Here is a 12,505-nt window from a genome sequence, read left to right on the forward strand (position 1 = left end):
TTTTTTGCAGATAAAAATGGGTCCCAAGATATTTGGTGAAAAGGGGAAGGAAAAAAGGAAAACAGTGAGAAATACGATTTAGTGAAAGAAGAAAATGATTGTGAAATGTGAGAGTGGTGTACAATTACCTGCCATCAAACTACATCTCAAAGGTACAATCGATTGTTTAAAATCGCTTTATTTTTTATCTTGATAACAAATAAAGATAGATATTCTTCATACCTTTAGGAAAAAATGTTTCGGTACTCGAACAATTCTATGGTCGAACACCTATCCTGGGCGAATTATGGTAGATTACTGAGGTATCACTGAACTTATTTCTTTGGGTGGCATTAGCTCAGAAGGTAAGGGGCTCGTAAAGTAACGTGCGTCCAATCAAAGTAACGTGTTCCTGGAACGCAATTACTTTCCTTGATAAGTACTGTAAAGTGTTATTAATAACATTTTGTAATTCTATTATTGTTACTACATGTGTTATTGTGTTATCCTGCTACTCATTTAATGCAGAATAAGAATTACAGTGTTTTCCATTTGTTAGATACTTCACTTATGTAATCACACACAACCTTCGATTCGCCAGCAACAATTGATAAAGTACAGTATTTACCTGCTAAATACAAAAGTATGCTGTGTATGTATATATATATATATATATATATATATATATATATATATATATATATATATATATATATATATATATATATATATATATATATATATATATATATATATATATACATCTATCCATCTATTATCTGTACCGCTTATCCTCAGTAGGGTCGCGGGGGTGCTGGAGCCCAACCCAGCCATCTTCGGGCAGTGGGCAGGGGACACCCTGAAGTGGTTGCCAGACGGTCGCAGGGCACACAGGGACGGACAATTTGCTTATTCACACCTATGGACAATTTGGACCGGCCAATTAACCTGACATGCATGTTTTTGGAATGTGGGAGTAAACCGGTGTGCCCAGAGGAAACTCCGGTTTACTCCCACATTCCAAAGACATGCATTTCAGGTGGATTGGCCGGTCCAAATTGTCCCTAGGTGTGAATGGGCGAGCGAGTTGTCCTTCCCTGTGTGCCCTGCGACTGGCAGGCAACCAGTTCAGGGTGTCCCCTGCCCACTGCCCGATGATTGCTGGGATGGGCTCCTGCACCCCCGCGACCCTGCTGAGGATAGGCGGTGCAGCTAATGAGATGAGATGAGATGTTTACTGGCAGAGTGTACAGTATTTCCATTCGCAGTCTTTGACCCTTTGTCATTTTAAAAGGGTTTGATATTTGGTTTCTATGTATAATAAAATATTTAGTTAATCATTAACTGTAAAAAAGAACTCTTTCATCTTCACTAATTTGGCCTATCATAGATTATTTTTGGAATGTAACCCTGCAATAAAAAAAAGTTTACTCTACTCGCAAATAAAACAAAATAAACACCCCCCCAAAAAATGCTGTAATCAGTGGGTCAGTAAATATACACACATTTGGTTGTGCATCACCAGTGGTGAATGGAAGGCAGCTCGTGAAGGTGGGTGGGCGTGGCTTCCACAGTAACAACAAACCAATGAAAAATCAATGTGGCACATTATTTAAAATAAAAGTGTGCTGAAATGTGTTTTTTTGTTTGTTTTTGCAATACACTATGGCTGGAGAAAAAAAAAGAAAACGTTTTGGACAGTACTCACAAATGGAGAAGAATATCTTTGCATAGTTTGCAGCCCAGAGACAAAATGGATACGAAATGTTCGTTTGCAAACTCTCAAGATCGCTGTTTATACAAGCCTCTATACGTTTTTTTAATGTGGTTATTTTAAAGTAGTTTTAGAGAATCTTAGTGTATGTGAGTCCATACAGTAATTTGTTACCTTCAGAGTAATGCGCTACTGTTTGTTGTCCGTAATCTGGTCCTTTTAAATGAACTAACTAGTAACTGTAACTAATGATAGTTTTTCAGTAACTGTCTGGAAGCCATCCTGCTCATATGTCAGATGTTACTTGAATAAGAGTTTTGCTTTACTTTTGAGGCCCGAGATGCAAACGGCCGATTGGAAACGCTGCTATAAGCAATCCTGCCCATCACTTCATTGGCAATAAAAGAGATGCGTGACTCTATAGGATGATCAATGTCCTACACAAAATGGTAATTGCCAAGCTCATCATGAAAATGGACCCCTAATAGGCGCTTCCCATCAGAGCAACCTGTGGCTCGTCGTGCAATTACCTGGAGTGTTTACTGGCGCAAAGGAAACTATTGTCTCAGAAGAACAGGGTATACTTTATAAATTGTTATTATTTTTGGTTAGTTGAACAGAAAGGTGTGGAGTAGCAATTCAAATTAGCAATATAGTAGGTAATCTGCTAAAAGTAGAGATTGCAAAACACCAGGATACTGTTTTAAGAGTCAACACCGACAAGAGATACTTCAACACTCAAGTTGTGTTGCCTCAACACTGTATGGTTGTCAGAAATCTACACTCACTAATGTTGTTTGGTACCACTATCCATACATCCATTATCTGCACCGTTTATCCTCATTAAGGTCGCGAGGGTGTTGGCGCCCATGCCAGCTATCTTTGGGCAGTGGGCAGGAGACACCTTGAACTGGTTGCCAGCAAGTCGCAGGGCACACAGAACAGACAAATAACTTGCCCATTCACACCTAGGGCCAATTGGGACCCGCCAATTAACCTGATATGCATGTTTTTGGGGAATGTGGGAGGAAAACCAGAGTGCACGGAGGAAACCCATGCAGGCACGGGGAAAACATGCAAACATTACACAGAAGGATTTGATCCCATGACCTCAGAACTGTGCCGCCGAAGCACTAACCACTCACCCGCCGTGCCGCCCGTGATGCCACTAATTTACATTTAACACTGCTGCTAACTTAACAATAGAAAAAGTGAAAATGTGTTCACACACACACGAGTGTTTATTCAACACTCAAAAGTTTTAAATAAACAAAAAAGGAAATTGTGTTGTTATATTTACTAGTTTTAAGTGCCAACTCCCATAAATGTCAATTTAACACAATTTAAGTATTGTTGCTCAAACATTGAATGGTTTCAAAAATCTTCACTCACTCATGATGATAGTTACCTGCAATGGTGTCAGTGTTAGACTAATGCCACGATTTAATACTGATCAGTGTATCACATAATGACCAGAATTTTTTTTACAATAATCTGGCAAATCTGTTTGAGAGTCAATCGACAGTGCTAATTTAGTGCCATTTTAATAATCAAAAATGTTATATTATCACTTGTACAAAAAGTGAAATTGTGTCCACAAACAAGATTGTTATTTTACCAAATCAAAAGTGTTGAATTAAAAGTCATACTTAGTAAAATAGCCAGTGTCATTTTAACACTCTGTTAGAAGGGACCATACGTTCCCTGAGGTATTGTTAACATTTTACTCTGTAGAACACATATTTTTTTTAATTATTTTGAAACGTGTTACTACTCCTTTTTTGTCAATTTAAACACATAAGGGTTAAATTAACCCTGGCAATAGTGTTAATTTGTTTTTCTCAAGCGTTAAATTATCATTGTTGATAGTGTTAATTTAACACTCAAAGTGCATTTTAAGGAATGGACATTTGGTCCTTCTCAATAGTGTTTCATTAACACGTGTTATTTTGCTGAGCATGTGAAAAAATTTATTGAACATTATAAAGAGTTTCATAGACAGTAGTTGAGTGTGAAAAGTTTTTGATTTATAAAATATATGGTCTGGACTCATATGAAGACATTTTAGTGTGCATGTAATACTGATGTTTGGCTGTTGTTCACTGGGTTTGTGTTTAACATTGGAATTAACAACACTGACAACAGTGTACAATACTATAAACACTACTCAGAGTTCCTTAACATATATTTTAACACTTGATGGTGTTGTATAGCAACACAACTGAAAATTACCCTTAATCAGTGTTCACTAACACAAATTTATAATACATATAGTTTTATAGAGCAAGACTATTTCAAGTTACTATTAATAGTACTCAGTAGTAACTAACATATTTTAACACTATATAGTGTTACAAAACAACACTACTTTAATCAAATAAACCGGCACACTAAAGAGAGTTAAATAAACACTGGTGGGAGTGCAGTTGGTGGATACATACAGTTTTCTAGAGTTAATATACTGATGCCAATTTTCTTTTGATGATACTAATAAATGTTCGTAAGTATTCACACCCTTGAATGTGAATTTAACACACTTAAAGGGATAGTTTTAAAAATACTACACAGATTAGTTACTTCATGCTGTAAATTTTGTTGGCAATTTTGGAGAAACATCTGGTAAACCTAAAAAAATAGCATAATTAATTTGACATTAACACTCTTTTTAGTGCTGCTTTAACATAGGCAATTATGCCGCTTTGTTGAGCAAAACAATAATATTAATATTAATATAAGAGTAAGAAAACCCCAGATTAAAAATAAAAGATAATGACGTCCGTTTCACATTTTTACCGAATACAAATAATGAAAAGATGTCTTTAAAAATATATAGGATATACATGCATCACATGGACCATATTGCAAAATGGAAACGTTCCTTTTTTATTATTATTAATCATTTTGTAGAGGAAAAAAAATAATCAACAGGTTACACAGTTAACTTTTCGCAAAATGCAATCCCAACTGACACTCACGTCCAGGACTCCCCCACCCAAAAAAAAGGAAATCAAAGACCCACATACATACGCCATCGAGAATTTACAAAAAGGAACAGAGTGTTTTTTTTGTTTTTTCTTTAGAAAAAATGGCCACAAAAGATAGAGAAAAAAAATGAATTAAATGCAATCTGTAGAGAGCAAATGTTGGAAAAGTAGAAACACGACTGTGTGCCTTAAATGACCCCACCATCTCATTTTTTTTTCTTTTGAATTTTCCTCCTTTAATTAACTCCTTACTTCCTTCTTTAGCACCTTATGTCCTTCCTTAGTCCCTTTCTTCAAAGACTCACATACTTACACACATTCCTTCGATAGCTCATTCTTTACTTACCTCTTTCCTTCTTTCTTTCTTACCTGCTTCTTTCTTACTTACTTCCTTAGCTCTTGTCATCCCTCGTTAGCTCTTTCCTTCTGCCCTCACTTTGCTTCTTTGTCCTTTGAGTCTTTCCTTCCTTCCAAAGATTCTCACCTTCTTCCAAAGTTCCTTCCTTAGCTACTCATGTCCTTCCTGAGGGCCTTAATTCATTCCTGAGCCTCTTCCTTCCTTGCCTCCTTCTTTCCTCATATACATTTTCCGTGCATTCTTGTTCATTGAAGTCCTCCCTTCCTTCCCTCCTACCTTCCTTCCTTGCTTCATTCAGTCCTTCCTTCCTTCCTTCCTTCCTTCCTTCCTTCCTTCCTTCCTTCCTTCCTTCCTTCCTTCCTTCCTTCCTTCCATTATCTTTCTTTCTTTTCTTTCTTATTTCCCTTTTCAGCTCCTTACTTCCATATTTATCTCTCTATGTCCCTCATTAGCTCCTTCCTTCTGTCCTCACATAGCTTCTTCATCCTTTAAGTAGTTTATTTCTTCCTTATTCTCCCCTTCCCAAGCTCCTTACTTCCTTCCTCAGCTCCTTACTTCCTTCCTCAGCTCCTTACAACCTTCCTAAGCTCCTTAATTCCTTCCTTCCTTCCTTAGTTTATTCCTCATTTCCTTAGGTACTTACTTCTTCCCTCATCTCCTTACTTACTTCTTAAACTACTTCCCGACTTCTTTCCTCACTTCTTTAAGTCCTTCTTTCAGTAAGGATAAACCTTTCTCCCTCGTTCCTTACTCACTCAGCTTCTTTATCCTTTGATTCAATCCTTCTGTCCATCCTGACTTAGCTTGTTCCTTCCTTTTTTACAAATTGTGCAAGATATCATACTAAGGCTCTGGTCTTGGAGTTTTTGATGAACTCAACGCCCATACATACACACACATACAGACACACACACATTGCCTGTGCTCCACGCACGTAGTGGGCACAGACATGTGTTAAAAAACAAAACAAAAAAAGAAAGTGGACATGCATGTTATGTTATTCCATAAAGAAATCCTCAGCATCCTCATCACTGTCACTAATTTTCCCCTTCCAAGGAAAAACTTCACAGGAGTGCATTGAAGATGACAACTAACATTGCAACCGTTAAGGCAAAAACACCCGGAGTGGCATCTGTAACAATGGCGACAGCATTTCGGGGGTGACACATTTCTCTTCAAACGTTTCTTTTTTTTCCCCAAGCACAGCATTTCCAAGAAACGGTCATTCCTCTCCCCTCTGTAAAAATTGATAACAATGGCAGACACAAACTGTTAAGGGTGTATGAAGAAAACTACCAGAGATCGGTTCTTGTTGAAACGTTAGAGAAGAGACCCATAAAAAACATTGCCCTTTTTTTAAATCCCATCCCCTAAAAAGAAAGTTAATCTCCCCCCCTCTTGTCCCACCCCATCCAAATAAACACAATAAACTCCTGCTCTGATGCTGTAATTACAACATCTTTGCCTTACTTACAGCGATTTTTGTGTGTCCATTGCAAATTAGCGCATTGATCGATTCGTCTGCAGCAGAGGAAAAAAAAAATGATGGGGGAAACTGTCGTCTCTGCACCCCGAAATCTCAACATCCTTTTTTGTTTTGTTTTTTAGTGCAACTTGGAAAACTAAAACATTTCCAGTGATTCCTTGAGAGGGATCGTTTCCACACTCCCTTACTTTTCGTTTCATTTTACAACCCCATCCAAAAAAGTGTCTTGAAAAAAATAACAATCCAAGCGTCTTCATTGTCTGGATTTTTGCTTTGTTTTGGGCTGGTGTTGAGCCCTGTTGTACTCCATGGTTCTCCCTTTTTAGTTCTTTTTGGGGGGAAAAGCAAAGTGCCGATCATGGAGCCCTGTATTACTCCAGGATGGTGGGGAGGGGGAGTTGAGACGAGCTAATGGAAAGAGAAAAAGATCAGCTGTACAAGAGGGGACGGGGGTTCGGCCCAGATTGCCAGGAAAGGGAGTGGCCAAAGCCAAGGTGAGGAAGGCAGGATCAAAAGCCTTCATATAACGCAGTAGGGTTCCCGGGGTAACCTGGATTTTCGACAGTAGAGGAGCGTGGTGCTGAAGCAACGCCGCAGCTCCCTGTTGGAGAAAATGCAGATGAAGGGGTTAACCCCCGCCTGGGCAAAGCTCATCCACACGGCAGCCGTCAGGTAGCCCGGTGGCACCACGGGGCCCCTGGCAAACACCCGCCAGTAGCACGCAACCAGATAAGGTCCCCAAAGTGCCAGGAAGAAAAATGTCATGATGTAGAACATCCTACTAATCCTCTTCTCCGTTTTGAACTCATCCAAGACCAGGAGGCGTCGACGTCCAGCCGCGTTGCCATTCTGCCGGATGCCCAGCAGGGTTGGCGGTGTGGGACCCCGCCCGAAGCCGGCTAGCCAGTTGGCGGCCGCTTGGCCGCTGGCACCAGGCCCGTGGAAAGTCCAGTTCTGGCTGACGGCTGGCACAAACTGCACAGGTTTCATTTTCCGCCGGTCGTGGACGAAGAAGATGAGTTTGAGGTAAACCAACTGCGTGGCCAGCAGGATTAACGCCAGGAGAAGCATGAAACCCAGGGAGTCGTTGGCCCGGAAGGAGCGATGCTGGAAGGTGCACTGGTCCTCCTCCTGGATGAAGGAGTAGGTGCCCACATCCAGTACGGGTGGGAAGGCCATGGCCACCGACAGCGTCCACACCATGCAGATGACTGCCAGGCAGGTCCAGAAGGTCAGCCGCTTGGTGTAGAAGCGATGGTGGGCGATGGCCAGGTACCGGGTGACGCTGACACAGAAGAGCATGAAGGCCGTGTGGAAGCAGGAGAGAACGCCGAGGAAGGCGATCACCTTGCACGTCAGGGAGCCGTAACTCCAGGCCGAGCCGTTCTTCACAGAGGTGAACACAAAGGGGAAGCAGATGGCTGAACGAAGGATGTCCGAGGCGCACAGGTCCAGCAGGAAATAGTAAGGCGCCCGGTGCAGGCTCTTGTCTTTGACCAGCAAGATGGAGATCAGCAGGTTGCCCACCACGCCGACGCCGATGATGAAGCCCAAGGAGGTCAATTTTAGGAAGGTGGCAAGAGGGGAAACATTCTGCAAGATGGTGTGCTCCCCTGCATGGCTATAGTTCGCCATAGATGGAGGCGGGATCATAGAGATAAAGGGGGGGGGGGACGGCTTCAGCCCAGTATCATGATCTGGCGGCGGCGAGAGGGGGCGTCCAATCCATTCGACGGGATCCTGGGAGATTTCCCGGCACAGAGGCGACCTCTCCTCTAAGGCATCCTTTGTTCCTTTGTCTCATCACACCTAAATAAACCAAGCGAAAACGAGGGAAGGGGGGGGGGATAATAATAAAAATCAGCCGCCGATCACCCACTGCAACATCTCAACTGACGCGTTCAACCCTCTGCGATTGCGCAGTGGTGGAAATATCTCAAAAGCCACAAGAGGACATCATAAAGCCCCCTTTGTAAAATAAATGAATACATACTCTTTATCACACCCTGCAACCTGCACAGAAAATATTAACATTAAGCCTCGTCGTTTTTTTTAGAAAAAAATATCGGGCTGACAGTCTGATTTTATGTTTCAAACAGACTCAGAACATTCTGACATTTGCTAAAAACGCATCATTAGCGCCAACGCACGTACCAAAAACACGACAGCTCCGTCTGTCGTCTCGAGCTTGCGTATTTATGGATGAAACTGCGTCGAGCGGGGTACTTACGGTTGTTTTTTTTTTCCTTTTGAAAAAAAAAGCCTCCTTCGTTCGTCACATGAAGCAATCCCAAATGTTTTCGGTTCAGATCGTGGACGAGACCACAATCATGTCAAAATCCGCCAGGAATTACAACAATAAAAAAGAAAAATGTATAAAATAAAAGAATAAAGAAAAGATAAATTTAAAAAAATGCAATGACAGGCGATCGATCCAAATCGTACCTGTTGATAAAGGTTCCGTTTTTGCCTCCCCTGGAGATTATTTCGTCGTGTTTTGTCGCTGCTTTCAAAAAAATGTTGCCTGCCCCCCTTTTTCCACCACGGCGAATATCATACAGTAAACGGGGAGCAGTGCGCATGCGCCCTGCATCCCTATTTGTGATCCAAGACGCGTGCTGTCTCTTGTTGCAGCAACCGCGGCGGTGGCGGCGGCCGACGCTCCTTCTTTTCTATTCTATTCTACTCTATTCTATTTTATTCTATTCTATTCTATTATATTCTATACCTGTAGGTTCTCCCCGTATTCAACACGTTTTTTTCATTTCAAATTGTGTACGCCGTCCACCAATTGTACAGAAAAGAAAAATAAAATAGATTGCTAAGTACAACAAACAATACTAATCTTAGTGCAATTGGAGAAAAAAAAAAGAAGCATGCGAATCCAATTGTTTGTGTTGTCTATTTGGTGAAAAATAAATAAATAATTGAAGATAAAACATAACCTGATTTCCCAAATTATCTTTGTTTTTATTCAAATGTCTTGGTCTGAGTAAATAGGTTCCACATTGTTCTGGTAAGATTGTTTTTGATTGATTGATAAGGAAAAGGGGCAGCAATATACACTGTGGTTGTCTGGTATGCTATTCTGTTCTATTCTATTCTATTCTATTCTATTCTATTCTACTACACCCTGTCAAGTTTTTTAGTGAAATAAGGTTCAATATCGCATTTTATCCAGACCGATAGGCTAGCAATACTAAATCTTGAGTAATCATTGATGCTGATACCACACACCAACAGAGTACCATACATGAAATTTCCCTTAAACCTAGCCAAATATTTTTAAGAATTCCCTTTAAATGCCTAAATAATACACCTCCTTGAATTTGCATTTATTTAATATTAATTTACCATTTGTTTAATTTTAGATTCCTGATAAATGGTAAATGGTCTGCATTTATAGAGCGCTTTTCAAGTCAACGAAGACTTCCCAAAGCGCTTTACAATGTGCTTCACACTTACCCATTCACACACACTTGCACACCAATAGCGGCCATGCAGCCATGCAAGGCGCCAACCTGCTTATTGTGGGAATTAGGGTTTCAATGTCTTGCCCAAGGACACTTCGACATAAAACACAGTGGAGCCGGGATTCGAACCTGCGATCTCTTGATCCCAAGACGATAGTCAAAGGGATAATGTGTATTATTTTACCAAATTGTGTAAATTAACACAAGGTAAAATACAAACTAGGGAGACTCAAAGTGGACAAAATGCCACATTTTTCTTCTCATTTTAGCAAGATGGTTGTCAGTTTTGTTAGCTCCCTTTAGGTGCTGTATGTTGTGTAAAATAAATACAAATTTCTCGACCGATGAGTATTTTTAAAAAGTGCATGTTTAAATGATAGTTCATGTATTTTGCTCATTATTCAGTGTTTTTTTTTTCTTTGAATGAAAGGAGTTTGATAGACCAGGGGGCACTGAATAATATGCACTGTCCTTTTAGAGAAAAAAACTGAATAAAAAGAATACTTCATGTACAAGTGCTTGTGGCTTGACCTAAGTCATAAGTGCATCTAAAACAGTGCAATGACATTTTGAGATATGAATGCTGCTCGGAATAAAAACCGGTATAAAAGTGGTGGCAGTGGGCCGATCGGGTCTCCGAGTTCATTCGAGGTAGACGGCATTCCATGTACGGGGAAAATGCATAATTGACAAGCACTTTGCTCGCTGTTGTTGCCTCGTACTGGGCAGCATGACAAATTCATAGAATGGCTTTTTTTGAGCATGGAGCCGTCATGTCTCAAGCGTGTGGGACAATGCTTTTTTTCTCTGGAGTTGAACTAGCAAACATGCTACTGCTGGTGTGGGGGCTTGCATTTTTAATGGTGGCACGTTTGATGGTGTGTTCTTGGGAAAGAGGGTCTTGGACATGAGTTTCCAACATTTAGTAAGGGTACAGGTAACACGGTACAGGTTTTCCTGTATCTAGGCATACAGTTTATGTCAAGGGTCACAAAGTGGTGACCAATAAGTAGACCACAAGATGTCACTATTTTGTGTTGAGCAACAGAAAATAAGTCAAGTCATGTTTATTTGTATAGCTTTTAATCACAAAGAGTCCCAAAGGGCTGCACTGACCACAGATTATTGCAAACTACAGACTATTAATACACTATCCCCTGATTTAGAACCTACATGCGGGCAAGGAAAAAAAACTCAAAAACTTCAGCATGAGGAAAATGAAGAATCCTTGAAAAGGGGCCGCAGACAAAAGGAAATTGTCACAGAATTCCATAACAATTGCGCTTTCAGAATTTTAAATCGGAGCGCGCACGTCAGAGTGCATTTGAGCTTGAGTCCAGAGAACTTAAAATGTTAGGGCACGTCAAGTGCTACAAAGCACAAGGAATAATGCAACCAATGGAGAGGCAAAGTGACCAAAACAGACCACTTTCTTTCTTTTTTTTGTTTGCCCAGCCTTTCCCAATATTTTGGGGGTGCCCGTCGCACAGGAGTCTCAAACATGCAGCCTGCAGGCCGATATTGTGAGGCATCACAGCAGTTGAACTGAAGCTTAAATCAGCTCACATATAACTTTCAGTAAAATTCAGTTATTTGTTAAAACATGGGCATGATGGGCCCCAGCATCCCCGCAACCCTACTGAGAATAAGCGGTGCGGATAATGGATGATTCAGATATTTTAACGCCAGCAGAGAAGGCCTTGCAGGCCCTCACTGCCCACCACTGGGAAATAGTGAATGAACTAGGCGAAAGGCACGATGGCAATGAACAATCATTAGAGACTCAATAATGACCGTGAGAAACAAGGTACAGACTACTAGGTACTGGAACTTGTGTGTGCTCTTAGTATATACTGCTAAGGACTGTGTTTTATTTTACTTCATCAAATGGTTAAAATCCAAAGACAGAACATAAAAGTACAAAATTTGTAACAATGTATCTGTAGAGCAGGGGTCTCAAACTCAATTTACCTTTAATTATGCAGTTAATAAAGTTTAATATCGTGGGCGGTCTACATCATTATTTCACTTGAGTTTTTAATAATGTAGTAATGTTTCAACTTATTAGATAATGTTTAGGGATATTGTAAGCTTGATAAATTTAGAAAAACTTATTACCTATATTTTATGTTGATAATTTCTGTGCAGCCCTTTGAAACTTATCACGATTAAGGGCTATACAATTAAACATGACTTGACTTGATATTTATCTACTCTGTGAATGTGTGCAATAGACTCTTACCTGAACATGGTGTTTGTTGACAAAAAAAGAAATTATATATATATATATATATACATAGAGTATATACATTTTTTGTAATACGAGTAGTGAAAAATAAGTCACGTTTTTATTTTTTGCCTACCATTAAAATCAATATTGTTTTTAGAGAATGACGTTTTCTCTGAAAGCATTAGCCGTTAAATAATATCGCTATAAAAATGTTGGTGACGCCTGGTCTATGTACTCTTACCTGTGCTTTTATTTTGAAGGATGACTAGTCCGACAATAAA

At 40.1% G+C, this 12,505-nt stretch overlaps 1 protein-coding gene across 2 annotated transcripts; it reads right to left on the minus strand.

The window, feature by feature from the left end:
* Positions 1 to 4,552: 4,552 nt before the first annotated feature.
* gpr85 (G protein-coupled receptor 85) lies at positions 4,553 to 9,063 on the minus strand. Of its 2 annotated transcripts, none has more exons than XM_088347547.1 (2): positions 8,752 to 9,063; positions 4,553 to 8,330 (listed from the first exon to the last, which is right to left on the minus strand). In XM_088347547.1, exon 2 carries the CDS (start codon positions 8,172 to 8,174, stop codon positions 7,041 to 7,043), a length of 1,134 nt encoding a protein of 377 aa, XP_088203673.1. In that variant the 5' UTR covers positions 8,175 to 8,330; positions 8,752 to 9,063; the 3' UTR covers positions 4,553 to 7,040. The 2 variants fall into 2 exon arrangements, with proteins under 2 accessions (XP_088203673.1, XP_088203674.1); XM_088347548.1 differs by having other exon boundaries at positions 8,967 to 9,052.
* Between the last annotated feature and the right edge of the window lie 3,442 nt (positions 9,064 to 12,505).

This window comes from Urocampus carinirostris, chromosome 11, assembly GCF_059441175.1.
Source record: "Urocampus carinirostris isolate Australia breed hairy pipefish chromosome 11, RoL_Ucar_1.0, whole genome shotgun sequence".
Taxonomy (NCBI): Eukaryota; Metazoa; Chordata; class Actinopteri; order Syngnathiformes; family Syngnathidae; genus Urocampus; species Urocampus carinirostris.